The sequence below is a fragment of the Glycine max genome, chromosome 18 (assembly GCF_000004515.6).
Source record: "Glycine max cultivar Williams 82 chromosome 18, Glycine_max_v4.0, whole genome shotgun sequence".
Classification (NCBI taxonomy): domain Eukaryota; kingdom Viridiplantae; phylum Streptophyta; class Magnoliopsida; order Fabales; family Fabaceae; genus Glycine; species Glycine max.
In genome coordinates, this window is record NC_038254.2 from 52468100 (window position 1) to 52483815 (window position 15716).

General features: G+C 30.9%; 1 protein-coding gene across 4 annotated transcripts; it reads left to right on the plus strand.

The window, feature by feature from the left end:
* The first annotated feature begins 8178 nt into the window (after window positions 1–8178).
* Window positions 8179–15631, plus strand: LOC100807515 (U-box domain-containing protein 33). Of its 4 annotated transcripts, none has more exons than XM_003552348.5 (10): window positions 8180–8460; window positions 8904–9147; window positions 9651–9772; window positions 9844–9965; window positions 10467–10571; window positions 11593–12037; window positions 12225–12362; window positions 12986–13513; window positions 13968–14732; window positions 15206–15631. In XM_003552348.5, exons 2-10 carry the CDS (start codon window positions 8904–8906, stop codon window positions 15386–15388), a joined length of 2652 nt encoding a protein of 883 aa, XP_003552396.1. In that variant the 5' UTR covers window positions 8180–8460; the 3' UTR covers window positions 15389–15631. The 4 variants fall into 4 exon arrangements, with proteins under 4 accessions (XP_014625959.1, XP_003552396.1, XP_014625958.1 ...); XM_014770472.3 differs by having other exon boundaries at window positions 8180–8455; XM_014770473.3 differs by lacking the exon at window positions 10467–10571 and having other exon boundaries at window positions 8179–8455.
* The last annotated feature ends 85 nt before the right edge of the window (window positions 15632–15716 follow it).

Genomic DNA, 15716 nt, shown 5'->3' on the forward strand with positions numbered 1-15716 from the left:
TGAATTCTTTCATTAACGGTAACAGGTAGAAGTTAACAGATGAATGAATTTATCGCACTTTTTTTATTTTTAGGAATTAAAATTTGAATTTTCATCTTCCAATGACAAATTTATTAATACTTTACACATTTAATGATAAAAATGACTATTTATCCTTTAATTTATGCTGAATATGTCATGCACATCAATTTTTTTTTTTATAAAAAACACTTTAATTTAACTCTAGATTTTTTTATTAAAAAAGTTATTTTAAGTAAAAATTAGGAAAACAAACCAGTTATAACTCATAATACAAACTAATTTTACGACTTTTTGTTTGACTAAGTTGATTAATTATTTTTCCAATTTGGATTGGTATGTTGTCATGGCTAGCGTAATCTCTGGAGTGAGGAGAAACTTATTTCATTTTAAGACTTTGCATAATAAGTTAAATCCAAACAACTCGGACGGGGATTGGGGAATTTAAATAAATACTTTATATTACCTGTCAAAGAGATATATCAATACTTAAATTGTGTCATGCAATTGCGTAGAACTGTAGAAGGTCAGTCAACCTAGGCCATTGGCATTTATAGTTCATATATATTTTAATCTATTGAGATAATATATATTTTTATATAAATTTTAATAAATATTTTTCATTTATATTCAGAGAGAGATAATCATACGGGCATTCACTTAACAGAATATATAAGAAATAAATTATAGCATATTAACAAACAAATTATAATGTAAAATATATTATGAAGGTAGTATAATAAATTAGAGTTGGGTGTAGGGTTCTAAAATTCAATTAGAATTTGATGATGGTCAAATACGAAATATAGGTCTGAAATCTTTTATATATATTTAAAATACACAGATATATTTTTAATTTTTCCGGAATATGTACCAAAGATTTCTTTCTTCTTCTTTTTTTTTTTTATACTAAACCAAACCAAAGATTTCTATGTCAACTTACCTTTCGATTGGAGTATATAATTCAAAGATCATCACATGATTAATGTGCATATACACAAGCCTTTATCTTTGATTTTCAAAAGCTCCTTTTTCCTTATTCTTACACAAAAAAGGCGTGAAGTCAACAATCTTAAAATATTTTTTATTTATATCATAAGTATTTTTCACAGATAATTCTAATCAAGTCGAATGAGATTATGTACTCAGGATTTAAATCTGATACCTCTATTTAAATTAAAATAATTTTGTATTAATATTTTTTTACGGTAAAAAATGTATGAATTAATAAGAAAGTTTGTAATTTGTCACAAGATGTGAGCAAATTACCAAACAAAAGATACAAAGTTAAGAGACCAATCCTACATTAGTTAATCTAGGTACTTGATAATTTTAAAATATTTGGTTCTTCTAATTTGGTTTGGCTATATATATATATTTTTTTTTCTTTCTATTTTCTATACGATTAAGTTGGTGATTCACTCATGAAATAGAGTTCGACTACGCAATACCTTTCTATATCCAAGTATTATGTTACGTTGTTTTATACATAAAAAAGAGAACCCTTTTCTTGTGCTAACCAAACCATCTTTTCTAGGCAAAAACACCAAAAAGGGTCACTTTTACATTTTATTTACCAAATAGGGGCTGTTTTGCAATTATTTATCTGGGGGGTCTATTTTTTTATTACAAAGCGCCCCCCAGGAAGGCGCTTCCATGGAGCACGCGACACGTGGCACAGCGCGGCGCACGAGACAGCAGTAGGGTAGCGCCCCTGACGCGGGCGCGTCTGGTAGCGCCCTGCTGCTGGGCGCGACTGGTAGTGCCCAGCGCGTGGGCGCGACTGGTAGTGCCCCTGACGCGGGCACGACCCAGGCGCGTATTTTTTAAATATATTTTAATAAATTAAGCTGATTAACGATTAAATAATTTAAAAAAATATTTGTCATTTAATTAAGTTTTCTAATTTACGACGAAACTCAATTAAATTGTCATTTAATTAAGTTTTCTATGGTGTAATATGAATTTTATAACTTTATAAAATATGAAATTTCCAAGTTATGATCTTTTGTTTCTTAAAAAAAAATAAAAAAGTTATGATCTTTTGGAACTTTATAGCATATGACAGATGACTCATTGAATTGATAGTAAAACATTGATTCAGTACGTTGGTTTAGTTTAAACGTCTCTTAACATTAAAAAAAAAAAGAAATTAGATTTAGACCCACTAAAAAAATACATTTTCTCCCAGACTCAACGGAACTGGGAAGGGGGGCGTGTATTTTTTTTTAATTTAAATGTTTAATTTTGTTAAAATACAATTTTGGTTCCTCTATTCTCTTATATTTGTACTTTTAGTCCCATTATTTTTTAATGGAGATATTTTATTTTTTACTTTTAAAAAATCAACAATTTTAATTTTTGTGATCAATTTTAAATGTTGACATAAGTATTCTATAAACCTTAAGTGATAACTATTTATTTATTATGTACATGTCAAATATTTTATTAAATTATTTAATCGTTAATCAGCTTAATTTATTAAAATATATTTAAAAAATACATAGGCGCCTGGGTCGTGCCCGCGTCAGGGGCACTACCAGTCGCGCCCAGCGGCAGGGCACTACCAGTCGCGCCCAGCGGCAGGGCGCTACCAGACGCGCCCGTGTCAGGGGCGCTACCCTGCTGCTGCCTCGTGCGCCGCGCTGTGCCACGTGTCGCGTGCTCCATGGAAGCGCCTTCCTGGGGGACGCTTTGTAATAAAAAAATAGACCCCCTAGGTAAATAATTGCAAAACAGCCCCTATTTGGTAAATAAAATGTAAAAGTGACCCTTTTTGGTGTTTTTGCCTCTTTTCTATGTGTAAAATTTTCCAACAAGTCAACTAATTCAACAGAAACAATTTAATTAAATTTAAATATTTTGATGTTGGTTAGAAAATTACATTAAGCTAGCTTAGGATTAAATTCCTACCGGTTACAAACAATGTTGAATAACTTCAAATTCAGCACGTTGCCTTACTAAAAAAACTAAAATTAATTTGTTAAATGAAATTTCAACGCATTAACTTAAGAGTTGAATGTCTATATACTAACAATGTAAAATATTTTAATGGTATCATCTAATCATAAATCATAATCACCGTTAACATTATTTTAAAGATAATTATTATTTTAAAAGTTAACAAATTTATTATACATAATGAATTCTTATTGGATGATTAACACTTTTTTCTTAACTTAATTTGAACATTTTAAATTGTGTAACTTAAAATTGATTATTCACTTGAAATGAACAGCAACCGTAATATTTTAAATACATTTTTCTGTTTGGCTAAATCTTGTAAAAAAAATAATGGTGGGAGACATTAAAATTAATTTAATGATGAAAGTTTAACTGATGATGTATTGTGTATATATATTAATCACAATCAATTCATTAAAATAATCTAACATTTTATGTACACAGTTTTGTGACAAAAATGATGTATAATTTAGTTTTAATTATTTCTATTTCCATTACAGGCTTTTTATGTTAATTAACCATACCAAAAGGATATTGCAGAATAATCATTGTTTTAGATTTAGGTTAAATTTCAATATATAAAATCATGAATTCAAATACCATTGAGTAGTAACACAAAGATTTTTTTTATGTATCGTTAAAAATTTAATAGCTTGATTCGATATAACTTACAGTCGGCATCGAAGAAATCTTTTTCATTTTTGTTTGTCTTTTGTTTTGACCTGTTTGGATCGAGTTTAACTTATGTTACACATATGGATTATGGCGTAAGTTCAGAAAATGAGGTTTGATTTCTATGTCAATTTAGTATATGCCAAAACTGAGTGTGTGACAACATAAGGATTTCAAAGTTGTTTGGGAAAAGACAAATTTTTAATTTGTGCTTTTCATTCTGACAAAGAAAAGTGATATAAGCAAACGTAAATAGTAGAAACCGCGTTTTGAGATATTTGATGACTGGACCATTCATTTTGGTCCTTAGCATAAATTAAATTGCTTCTTAAACAAAATGATACTTATATTTATATTTTTTAAATTTATGTGTTTTTTTTTATATTTTGATATTTTATTTCAAAAAGTATACATACTCATTATTCAAAACAATTAATCTAGAACACTAATGGAGTAGAAAAATGGTAAAAAAAACTGACCAAAATCAAGTATATGAATTGATGAAAATTAAAGTTTAAACCAAAACATTGTAATTTTTCTTTTTTCTTTTTAAAAAAATTATATTCTAAAATATTTTTAAAAAAATATAGATTTATGTGTAATACTTATATACACCATTGTTGTTATTTAACTATTTATTTAGAAAATTTTCATAAAGACATATATATATTACTCCCTTTGAATTTATTTATAAGCAAAAATAATTTTTTTTACATTAATTAAGAAAATTAGTTGATATCGTTTAATTTTCTAATCTCAAATAAAAAATAATAATATTATTTCTAAAATACTTTTCATTTGGAACTTATTATTATCAATAATATTGAAAATAGAATTAAATGAAGAATAACATAAAATTAGTTAGATTTATTTATATTTAAATTCAAGATACAAGATTATTATTTTTTGCTTTATATATGAACATAGAGAGAGTATGGTTTATATATAAATAATCATTTTCATTTTCTACCCAATGCTTTCCTGTGGTTATTTGCAACAGATTTTTTCCATCATATATTTTAAGGACTTCGTGAGATTATTATCTATTGCAAAAGTCATCGCAGCTACAACTTGATTGCATGCAAGTCAATATATAGTTCATATTTTTCTTATTCAAACTCTTATAGCAATGGTCTTTTTTTTTTAACGGCTATCAATGAGTTAGTAGCTAGATTGCAGTCATATGCAGATTAATTTCTGTTGACTCACTACATATTATTCATTCTAAATTTTTCAATTGGTACTCTACTACTTCTCCCTCAATATTTTGGCCTTCTCATTATTATTATCATTATTTTTGGGTGTGCACAAGACTATCTCTCTCACTCGATAGTCCAAGACCTTTTTTTTAGATAAAAATATTAGGAGCATCTCCATTGCTATTATAGAAGCAATCCAATTATATCACGTTAATAATAGACAATTCAATTAATTTTTTATTTGATGGATATTTCTATTAATAAGTTGCCTAACTCGTAAATATTTTATTTATCTTTCTTATATTTAATACAAAATTAAACAACTCACAATTACTTATTTAAGTAATTATTTTCAATTTTAAACAACTCAAAAATCATATGACACATTAAAATAATATTTTTTTAAGCAAGTCATTAAAAAAATGATTATAAAGATGCTCTAAGTAAGTTTTATTCTTCTAATAATTTTTTTGGCATACATAATTAGCGGTTAAACTCTAATTAATGTAAATTATATTAGTAGTTATTCTTCAACCGTACGGAACTTTACTGGTTGGTACGTTGAATATGCATGGTACGTTGTATGAGGTAGACAGGTAAATAATAATAATCTATAATCCATACAATACAATAAAAAAATGTAGTACAATTTAAATAATATAATTTAATAGATTTAAACGAATATAATATTCTTTAATAAAAGCTTTTAAAAAAAATTATAAGATACTTTTATTAAAAATATTATTTTAATATTATATACTACATAATTAAATTAATATAAAATAATTTGACATTATATGACATAAAATTTTATAGGACATATCATATTAAATAATTTTATAATTTTATCATGCCTACCCATCCTTTTAGGATTATCTCCTTACGGTACGACTTTCTTTGATACGATATTAAACACTATATATACTTATAGCATATAGTGATATTATTTTTAGAATAATGTTATTTATATAATAAATTTACATATTTGTATATATATATATATATTTATTTATTTATTATATATTACTTATTTTATCTTTTTTTTTTGTGAAAATAGAATAAGACTTGCTGGACGGTTTTAACAACGAGGATATAGTTTCCCCACAGCATATTCCTCAACTACTTCTCAGTGTTTGGGTACCAACTATCAAGGTATTCATACCCACCACAGCATCCGTTAAAATTTATGGATAATAATTTTTACCCTAATCCATACTCATTAAGTAGATAATTACCTTATCAATCATGGATAATTTTTGCGAATATCATAACTCATAAGGTCCGGGTAAAAATTTTACGGATATCATGAATAAAAAAATTTAATTTCTATAAAAATTGTTGTCCCTAGATATTCTGGGTGAAGCTGAAATAACCATTTACTAGTTATTTAGTTGATTAACATGCTCGGTGCTATATTATTTATGTCTGTTGTAAATCATGATTTTATTGGAATATACTTTTTTTAAAATATTTTTTAGTTAATTATGAAGATATTTTTTAAGTGAAGATTATGATTTAGAAAAGTCAATATATTATTTGTTTTTGATTTGCCGGTAACAGCTGTTGGTGAAACTGCCAGCAGAGCTTGTGGGCCCACCTTCCCCACCTTGAAGCTTCGTAAGTTAACGAAGGTAGAACCCACCTTGGAATTGTTTATGTAGTTTTCTCAATTGATATTTGGTGTAGGCCATTTCTCATTTATTCTTAACATGTTAATGAATACAAAAAAATGTTATAAAAGATATTTTTATACTACGAATTTATTTATTTTTTAATTAAAAAACTATAAGGTTGCTTGCCTTATTCATTCTATGACATTTTTTAAACGTTTTGATATTGAACTAAATCAATTTTTATCATTAATTAGATGTCTAATTTTTTCATTTTAATTAATATTTAAATTTTTTAATTATTCAAAATGTGAGCAAATATATCACGTGGATTGCTCAATCGTACTTTGGCTATCTTAAGTGGAGAATTATAATGATATATTTACACCTTTCATTAAAATAATATTTCTTCAATTAAATTACTTTATGGTAATTCATAAAGTTAACATTTATGTATTTATTTTTTTAATTATGATTACAATATATTTTGTTTTAATGTTTTTTTTAAAAAATTAAATTTTTTATATTTAACATATATTTATAAACTTGTTGAATGTATAATATTTTTTTTATCTTAATCCTTCGATTCATTAAAAAAAAATTCTAAGTAATTCAGAGTTCAATTAGAATCTAAATAAAATATGATTAAAAATTATTTTTGTTAAGGATTGAATTTAAATTTATTCAAATAATTTAATTTTAATTTTAACATATTAAAAATTTGTATCTAATCATTTGATTATTGCATGATATATACTTATACTTAATGATAATTTAATATGTTTTGTTAATGTATATGTATGCTCACATATGAACTTGGAGTTGCAAAATAAAAAAATTATCTATATTTTACAGTTTTTTTAAAAAATTATTTTTAAGAAAAAAGTTACCTAACACAGATTTATAACGTAAAAATTTGCTAAACAACAATTACACTTTCCTAATTTCTTATAAAATTAAATATCACATCACTTGTATATTTTTTACACACTTGAAATTAATCGTAAAATTAATAAATGGTTGATTAAATCGTAAAATATAACTATTTTTTTCTAATAAAATATTTTTATTTTTTTAAAGAAGAAAACATTACTATTTACATCTAACAAAATAAGCATGTCAGCATGTGCATCACACTGGTCATTATATTAGTTAATCGTAAAATTAATGCTTGATTGATTCAATCGATACGTGCATGAATCTCTTTTTAAAGGAGAATTTCAATATGTTTTAATTTTTTTCCCTACATATACCAAATAAAATGATCTCTACCTGAAAAAAAAACACAAATATCTTTACGAAAATTTTAAAAGGAAATGTTCCTCATAAACTTAATAAACAATTATACTTGCTCATTATAACTATTTTCAAATTTTTTTTATTACAAACAGATAAACCTTGCTCGTGTTATGTGCTTAAATTATTATATTTTTTCTTTGATACAAATATACTTTCTATTTTATTCTTAGATTTTTTTTCTTATTTAATTATCAAATTTATGTTAATTTTTTTTTATTTGTCTTGTTGTTTATTTTAAACTAAGTATCTTTTGACTCTCATCTAAAAACTAATCCTTCAAAATATTAAAACTCACTATAACCTATGTTAAAATAATTATATCTATAATTACATAAATAATTTATCAATTATATCATAACATAATTATAAATTCCCTACATAAACAATATAAAAGTCAACAGCCTGCAATGAATTCACCTTCTCTATTCATTCTTGCAGCTTTTGTTTATTAAAATTGAGAGCTTCATCTTTTTGTACGCTACAATGATTTGAGCGTAAGACAAGGTTGTTCTTTTCATGCGCTCATATAATATCTAAGCAAGAGGCACGCTACCACCGTCAAACCCTTCTCCTTTTTACCATTCTAATGGCTTGGTTTTTTCACATCACACTTTCTTTGTGTTGTGTGTCGCGCGCGCGCGCGTGTGTGTGTGAATTTGTGAAGTGAGTTGGAGATAGAGACAACGGTTTAAGGTAAGGTTAGGTCTTTTTTTTTTTTTTTGTCTTTGCTTTTTGGGTGAAAGTTTTCTTGGGCACCCTATTTGCAAATTTTCAATTTTCAATTGCAGACTGAGAAATTTTCAATTTTTGTTGGGTTTTCTGAGTTTCGGATAAAGAATTTCTGGTGTGTTTGAGAGATTTTGATGATTAATTTCTGGGTTTGATAGTAGTGGGGAGTATAGAGATAATTACCAATTGTTGGAGAGAAAGTTGAACTTTTTTTTATTGGCAGAGAGAAAAAGAGAGTAGTTGTTGATAATTAATTTGTGGTTTTGATAGTAGTTGGGATTGGGGTGTATGCGTATTATGTAGAGATAATTACCAATTGTTGAGAGAGAGAGAGAGAGAGAGAGAGAGAGAGAGAGAGAAAGAAAGTTGAGTTCTTTTATTTTTGTTTGGTGATTCAATAATCTTGCATCAGATGGCTGTGGTGAGTCCTATGCCTGCAACAACACAAAGGATGGGTTCAGTGAGGTCACTTTCTGATGCTGGTGGAAAATTTTTGGAAGAGCCTAATCCAAGTGTGGTTGATCAGCCAATCTATGTTGCTGTGACAAAAGAGGTGAAGGAGAGCAGATTAAATCTGATATGGGCAATACAAAACTCCGGAGGAAAGAGAATTTGCATTCTTTATGTGCATGTTCGTGCAACAATGGTCCCCCTACGTATGTATATACTATGCTTTTCTATGTGTATTTGTTCTTTCATATCTTGAATTGCTATATTCTTTATCATGAAATTTTCCATCAGCTAAACTGACTCAACTTGGGGTCAGTGTAACTGTTTGGTATATAATGGATTTGACTTCTCCAAAATCAGTAGGTGCACTTTAAAGGGCACTCACAATTGCTGATTAGAAAATTTCAGGTGATTTGAAATTAGAACCAAATAAGGCTCATGAGATAATCAGGCCTACTTCAGAAATCTAGTTGTAAGGTTCATATATTGGTGTCCTTTGAATTTCAATATTTAAACTTTATGGTGCTGTTGGGTGGTAATTGTCAAATTTTAGGAAACAAATTTATTGCTAAAGTAGTTAACTTTAGGGAACAAATTTAACTGTAATGTTTAGTAACTATTGGAAATTCTCTCTGGTGTGCTGTCTTTGTCATTTGTGCAATTTTCATTATCTAATTATGATCCTAAACTTCCTTTTTCTTGTTTATAGTGGGAGGTAAATTCCCTGCAAGTGCACTAAAAGAGGAGCAGGTTCAAGCATACTGGGAAGAAGAAAGGCAAGGCATGCATAGGATTCTGGATGACTATCTTCGTATTTGTCAACGGATGGGGGTAACTATTGTAATATATGTATATGCATTTAGAAAGATATTTAATTTTGCACTAATTACTTTCTGATACAGGTGAGAGCAGAGAAACTGCATATTGAAATGGATAGCATTGAAAAAGGAATTTTAGAACTCATCTCCCAGCATGGCATCCAAAAGCTTGTTATGGGAGCAGCATCTGATAAGTACTATAATAGGTAAGAAGCCAAATAACTCCCCAACCACATTATTGTTCAGTTCACTTTTACAGGAAATTTGATGATGATATTGTAAAAAGTACTAAAGATGGTATTAGTATTTTGTGAGGAATAGGATAAATAAATTGCTGTATCTGTGGACACACCATGCAAATAGTTGTACTTTCTAGTTTCTAGGCTTGAAACTTCTCAGTAAAGCATGATATAGTTTTTCTGTTTTCAATAATGAGTTCAGTGACTTTCTTAGCCATCTAGCTGGATCTATATCTCTCCACTTTGATTCTATTTGCCCATAAGGGTGTTATGGATGTATGGAGCAATCATGTTCCACTCCCAATCCTAATCCTAATCCATATCCACTTGTACTTTAGCAGAAACTATGCTTTCTTTCACATGTTCTAATGGTCAACTAATTATAGTTCGATAAATTCCCAATTTTTATATCCATTATGGTGAAATCAATAATGTGTTTTCAATGAGCTCACTTGCATGATATTGCAGAAGAATGATGGACCTCAAATCCAAGAAAGCCATCTCTGTGTGTAAACAAGCTCCAGCTTCTTGTCATATACAGTTTGTCTGCAAAGGGCGCCTAATACACACAAGGTACTAGGCCTCCTAAAAGATGCTTTTGATATCCAGGGATGCAGTGTCTTGTGGAAGATAAATGTAATTAAGAAGGAATGTTTATAGTTGCCTAGGAATACTATGTTGAAGCACATAATTTTTTTTCTTATTTCATTATTTCAGTTTTTATTTGTGCAGATTTATTTCCCCGTAATTTAGTTTCTTTTTTTTAACTCTAATTATGACAGCAAGACTATAGCCTGTAAATATTTGGATGAGTCTCCCTATACATACATGCAGACACCTTGTACTCATCATCAGAAAATAATATCCCGTCTCAAATCTCCTTTTTCAATGGTATTAGTATTAGAGCTTCCATTCTTGGGAGCCCTGCGTCCATATTCAAACCCTAGCTGTCTTCATTGTGGCTGACTTTATCTCTTCTATTCAGTATATAGTGCCTTCATTGCACTCAAGACTTAGTTCCAATGCTTTCATTGCACATCAGAACCTCATTGCCCCACTGTTTGCTGCTGCTGCCAGCTTCTTTTCAACCAGAAAGGCCTACCAGGAGGTTCATCTGGCCCAGCTCAACCAGATCTCCAAAGTTCCCCACCACCACAGATTACCACCTTGGCCGCCATTCCACATTGAACCATTCTCATTTTGTTTGTTTGGTTCCCCTCTCTCTGTTGTGACCATCTAGTCCACCCACAAGGCCACAACCTTTGGAGCTGTCATAAATTTGCTTACCCTGTAATTTACCTTCCTTTTTTAATTGTAATTAAGGACAACAAGATTATAGCCTGTAAATATCAGGATTAGTCTCCCTAGATATGTGTATGTGTAGTCACCTTGTACTCATTATCAGAAAATAATATTCAATTCTTAATGACCTTTTTCAAGTTACTTAGCTCTAATTCATAATTCCAAATAGCTTGTCTCTTGATTTAACTAACAACATATATGATATTATTCTGTTGAAGTTATCTCTGCCAGAGTGTCTTTGCGCTTGGATTTTGGGTATTGAATTACTGATGTAAGTGCAATATTTACACAGGGATCGCAGTTCCAATGAAGGTAATGCAGATGTCACATCTCCTTTGGTGCAGCAAGTGCCAAACTCTGTGAGATCTTTGAGATCTCAGTCTGTAACACTTGGTCAAGATCGCCGAGCAAATCTGACCAATCCTGCTCTAGAGTTATTTCGCAGAGTAAGGTCTGCCAATGATGGGCATGGAGCAAGCTTTATGACTGTTTCTTCTCCAGAAGACACTGAAGGGTTTTCAACTCCACATGACAGGATGGGTACCGAAGTAAGTTCTGATGAATCAGATAGGCTGTCAAGGATGAGTCCTTCGGGATTGTCAACATGCTCTGACAGTGCAGTTGAACTAGCATTCACCCCAAGTTTGATTAATGAAAGCAGTGAGAATGCATTGGAGTTGACTTTGAGTCGCCGGATTATAGAGGATCTTCATTATTCATCTCCTCCTAGTACACTGGTACACATAAATATTCTTTTCTCTTCAGTAATATTTGTGTTTGTTATGGAGTGTGTGCATATTTTTGTGTGGTGAAGTTTGCAATTGATGAGAGACATTTTGACTTTCTAAATTTGCAATGATGAATAGAATTTAATTCCCAAGCTTTATGTAGATGTTTTAAAATAATTTGATTGAACACTTGCAGGATGGTGGAATGGATGATACTATCTACGAACAACTTGAGCAGGCTAGAGCTGAGGCTGAGAATGCTACGCTAAATGCATACCAAGAAACTGTAAGGCGTAGGAAAGCTGAAAAAGATGCCTTTGAAGCTATACGCAAGGTAACTGTTTGGTTGTTGACTGATTATATTACTTCTTCAATATGTAGATGATCATGTTTATGATGTGAATTGTCAATAGTTCATTGTTTGTATCCAGTTTTCTAGTTTAAATTCCTACTGAGTGGGAAAGTATTTTTGAATGTATGAATCAACCTTAACCAACGCTAAAGGTGTTGGGACATTGGGGAAGGAAGAGTTAGTTAGGATAGTTAGAATATTAGTTAGTTACAGTGAATAATGACATAAATAATTAGGACCGAAGGGTAGGGAATTCATTCAGATTTGTATCATTTGTAATATGAGCATTAGCTCCTTGTGAAAGGAGATATATCCTTGGTGAAGGGAAAACCCTTGGAGGAGAGTTATCCCTCCTATCCCCTGATACTTTGCAATCAAGAAATACAATCTTTCTTTTTCTTCTATTTTCTAATCTAGGTTCCTAACATCCCTGTTATTTTGCAATCAAGAAATACGATCTTTCTTTTCTGTCTTCTATTTTCTAATCTGGGTTCTAACAAATAACAATAGGAATCATTTTAAGTTGTATTATCTAGTAATAGGCTGATATTGCAGCTTGATACCACTTCTAATCCTTTTCAATGTTTGAACTGCCCAATTTACAGGTTAAAGCTTCTGAAAGTTTATATACAGAGGAGTTGAACCTGAGAAAAATGACAGAGGAAAAACTTAGGAAAGAAAAGGAAGAACTTGAGAGTATGAAGAGCTTGAGAGACAAAGTTAAGGAAGAACTCTGCCTTGCTCTTGATCAGAAGGAATCACTAGAGAGTCAAATTGCATCATCTGAACTTATGGTAAAGGAGTTGGAGCAGAAGATTTTATCTGCTGTGGATCTGTTACAAAGCTACAAGAATGAACGAGATGAATTGCAGATGCAGCGCGATAATGCATTGAGAGAGGCTGAAGAGTTGAGGAAAAAACAAGGAGAGGCCTCAGGCACCAATGTGCCTCAATTGTTCTCAGAATTCTCTTTTTCAGAGATTAAAGAAGCAACTAGTAACTTCAATCCATCCTCAAAGATTGGAGAAGGTGGATATGGAAGTATATTTAAAGGTGTCTTGCGACACACTGAGGTGGCTATAAAAATGTTGAACTCTGACAGCATGCAAGGACCCTTGGAGTTTCAACAGGAGGTGAGATGGTTTGACTTTTATGTGATAGTTTAAGCATCATCTTATTTTGATCAAAAATAATTTTTGGGCATGTAGGATGTAGCACTTATCATTTGATAAATCTTATGTGAAAGTTGTTAGATGTCCAAGAATAAAATAAATTTGGCCTTAACTGATCTTTCTTGTAACTTGCAGATTGTGTTATAAATAATCAATATGAGAAAAAAAAAAGAAAAGAAAACTGTGACAAGAGTTAGCACTTAGCAGCAACAATTTTAAAAAGTGTCTTTAATTTCTCCTAAAATCCAAACTCCCATGTTTTGAATATTTTTTTAAAAAAACTTGTGTTTGTTGGTCCTTGGTATAATATATTATCAACCTTGTCTCTAAAGGTGTGAATGAAGGGGAAGAGGATCCATCCAGAATTGTTGTAAAAAGGATATTTATTTTGACCCCACTTTTGGTTTTGTACCAGGTTGATGTGTTGAGCAAGCTTAGGCATCCTAATCTTATCACACTCATAGGGGCCTGTCCAGATTCATGGGCTCTTGTCTATGAGTATTTACCCAATGGAAGCCTTGAAGATCGTCTTGCCTGCAAGAATAACACCCCTCCGTTGTCATGGCAAGCTCGAATTCGCATTGCTGCTGAACTATGCTCCGCTCTCATCTTTCTTCATTCCAGTAAACCTCACAGCGTAGTGCATGGTGACTTAAAACCCTCCAACATTCTCCTTGATGCAAACCTTATTAGCAAGCTTAGTGACTTTGGAATCTGTCGAATATTATCAAACTGCGAGAGTTCCAGTAGCAATACTACAGAGTTTTGGAGAACTGACCCAAAGGGAACTTTTGTCTACATGGATCCTGAATTCCTTGCCTCAGGGGAACTTACTCCAAAGTCAGATGTTTATTCATTTGGAATCATATTGTTGAGATTGTTGACTGGGAGACCAGCATTGGGAATAACAAAGGAAGTGAAATATGCATTAGACACTGGAAAGTTGAAATCCCTATTGGATCCTTTGGCTGGAGACTGGCCATTTGTGCAGGCTGAACAGTTGGCTCGCTTGGCTTTGAGGTGTTGTGATATGAATAGAAAGAGCCGACCGGATCTTTATTCAGATGTCTGGAGGGTACTTGATGCAATGAGGGTTTCTTCTGGAGGTGCAAACTCCTTTGGATTAAGTTCTGAAGGGCTTTTACAACCTCCTTCATATTTTATTTGTCCAATCTTCCAGGTAAATAGCTTTGTCAACCTCTGTTTTTTCAGCAGTCAGCACTTCTAAAAAGTTATGTCCTCATGCTGTTCTAGAATATCCACTCCAATGAACACTTGTACAAGCAAATGAAACCTATCCTAATTCTCATCTATTTCATTTTGAAGTTGATCAAAATTTCATACTTGCATGTTCCTAGTGTTTTTTTTTTTTTAATTTTATTTTATTCTATATCTTTATTTTTATACTTGCCTTTCGACCTGGATGTCATGGGTTCAAATGCGGGAAACGGCTTCTCTAAATCTTGGTGCACAGAGTTGCCCTTTTTTAGGATTTGGCTCTTCTAAAGCAAGTTGCTTACTTTCGAGTAGCCAAATCCCCTTTTTTATATCTTTATTTTCTTCACTTGCAAAATATTTTCCAATCAGTGGAATGCTTTGAATATAAAGCTGCTATCTAAGAAAATTCTCCCTGGTTATGTTCCTACTTTGCAGGAAGTTATGAGAGATCCACATGTAGCTGCAGATGGTTTTACATATGAAGCTGAGGCTATACGAGGATGGCTTGATGGTGGTCATGACAATTCACCAATGACTAACAGTAAGCTTGCACATCACAATCTTGTTCCCAACCGCGCTCTTCGCTCTGCAATCCAGGACTGGCTTCAAAACCACTGATCAAGCTCATTATTTTTCTCTGCCCATTTTGATTGAACTGTATATCTGCTGTTTATACCATGTCTAGGAAAGAAAGTTGTCATTTCATTGTCACCTTGTATCAGTTTTGTTTCTTGTGGTTCTTCATTCACATTTTATACCTATCCTCTTGTATAGATTAGATAACCACGGGTTTATCTTACAATAGTTGTAAAGTACATATATATTATAGCATGTATGTCAGAACAGTTCTTTGTGTGATTATCTTTCCTTTTTGGTGATTTTTATGTGATTATCTTTAGCATTAGGCATTGTTCGAGTCTTGAGAAGATTTATACAAATTTGATAG

Bases quoted from the DNA above. Each gene is read 5' to 3' on its own strand.
- LOC100807515 (XM_003552348.5), top strand. From the start codon at position 8,904: ATGGCTGTGGTGAGTCCTATGCCTGCAACAACACAAAGGATGGGTTCA. The intron at 10,572-11,592 runs GTACTAGGCCTC...ATATTTACACAG, and splicing joins GGGCGCCTAATACACACAAG to GGATCGCAGTTCCAATGAAG. The intron at 14,733-15,205 runs GTAAATAGCTTT...CCTACTTTGCAG, and splicing joins TTATTTGTCCAATCTTCCAG to GAAGTTATGAGAGATCCACA.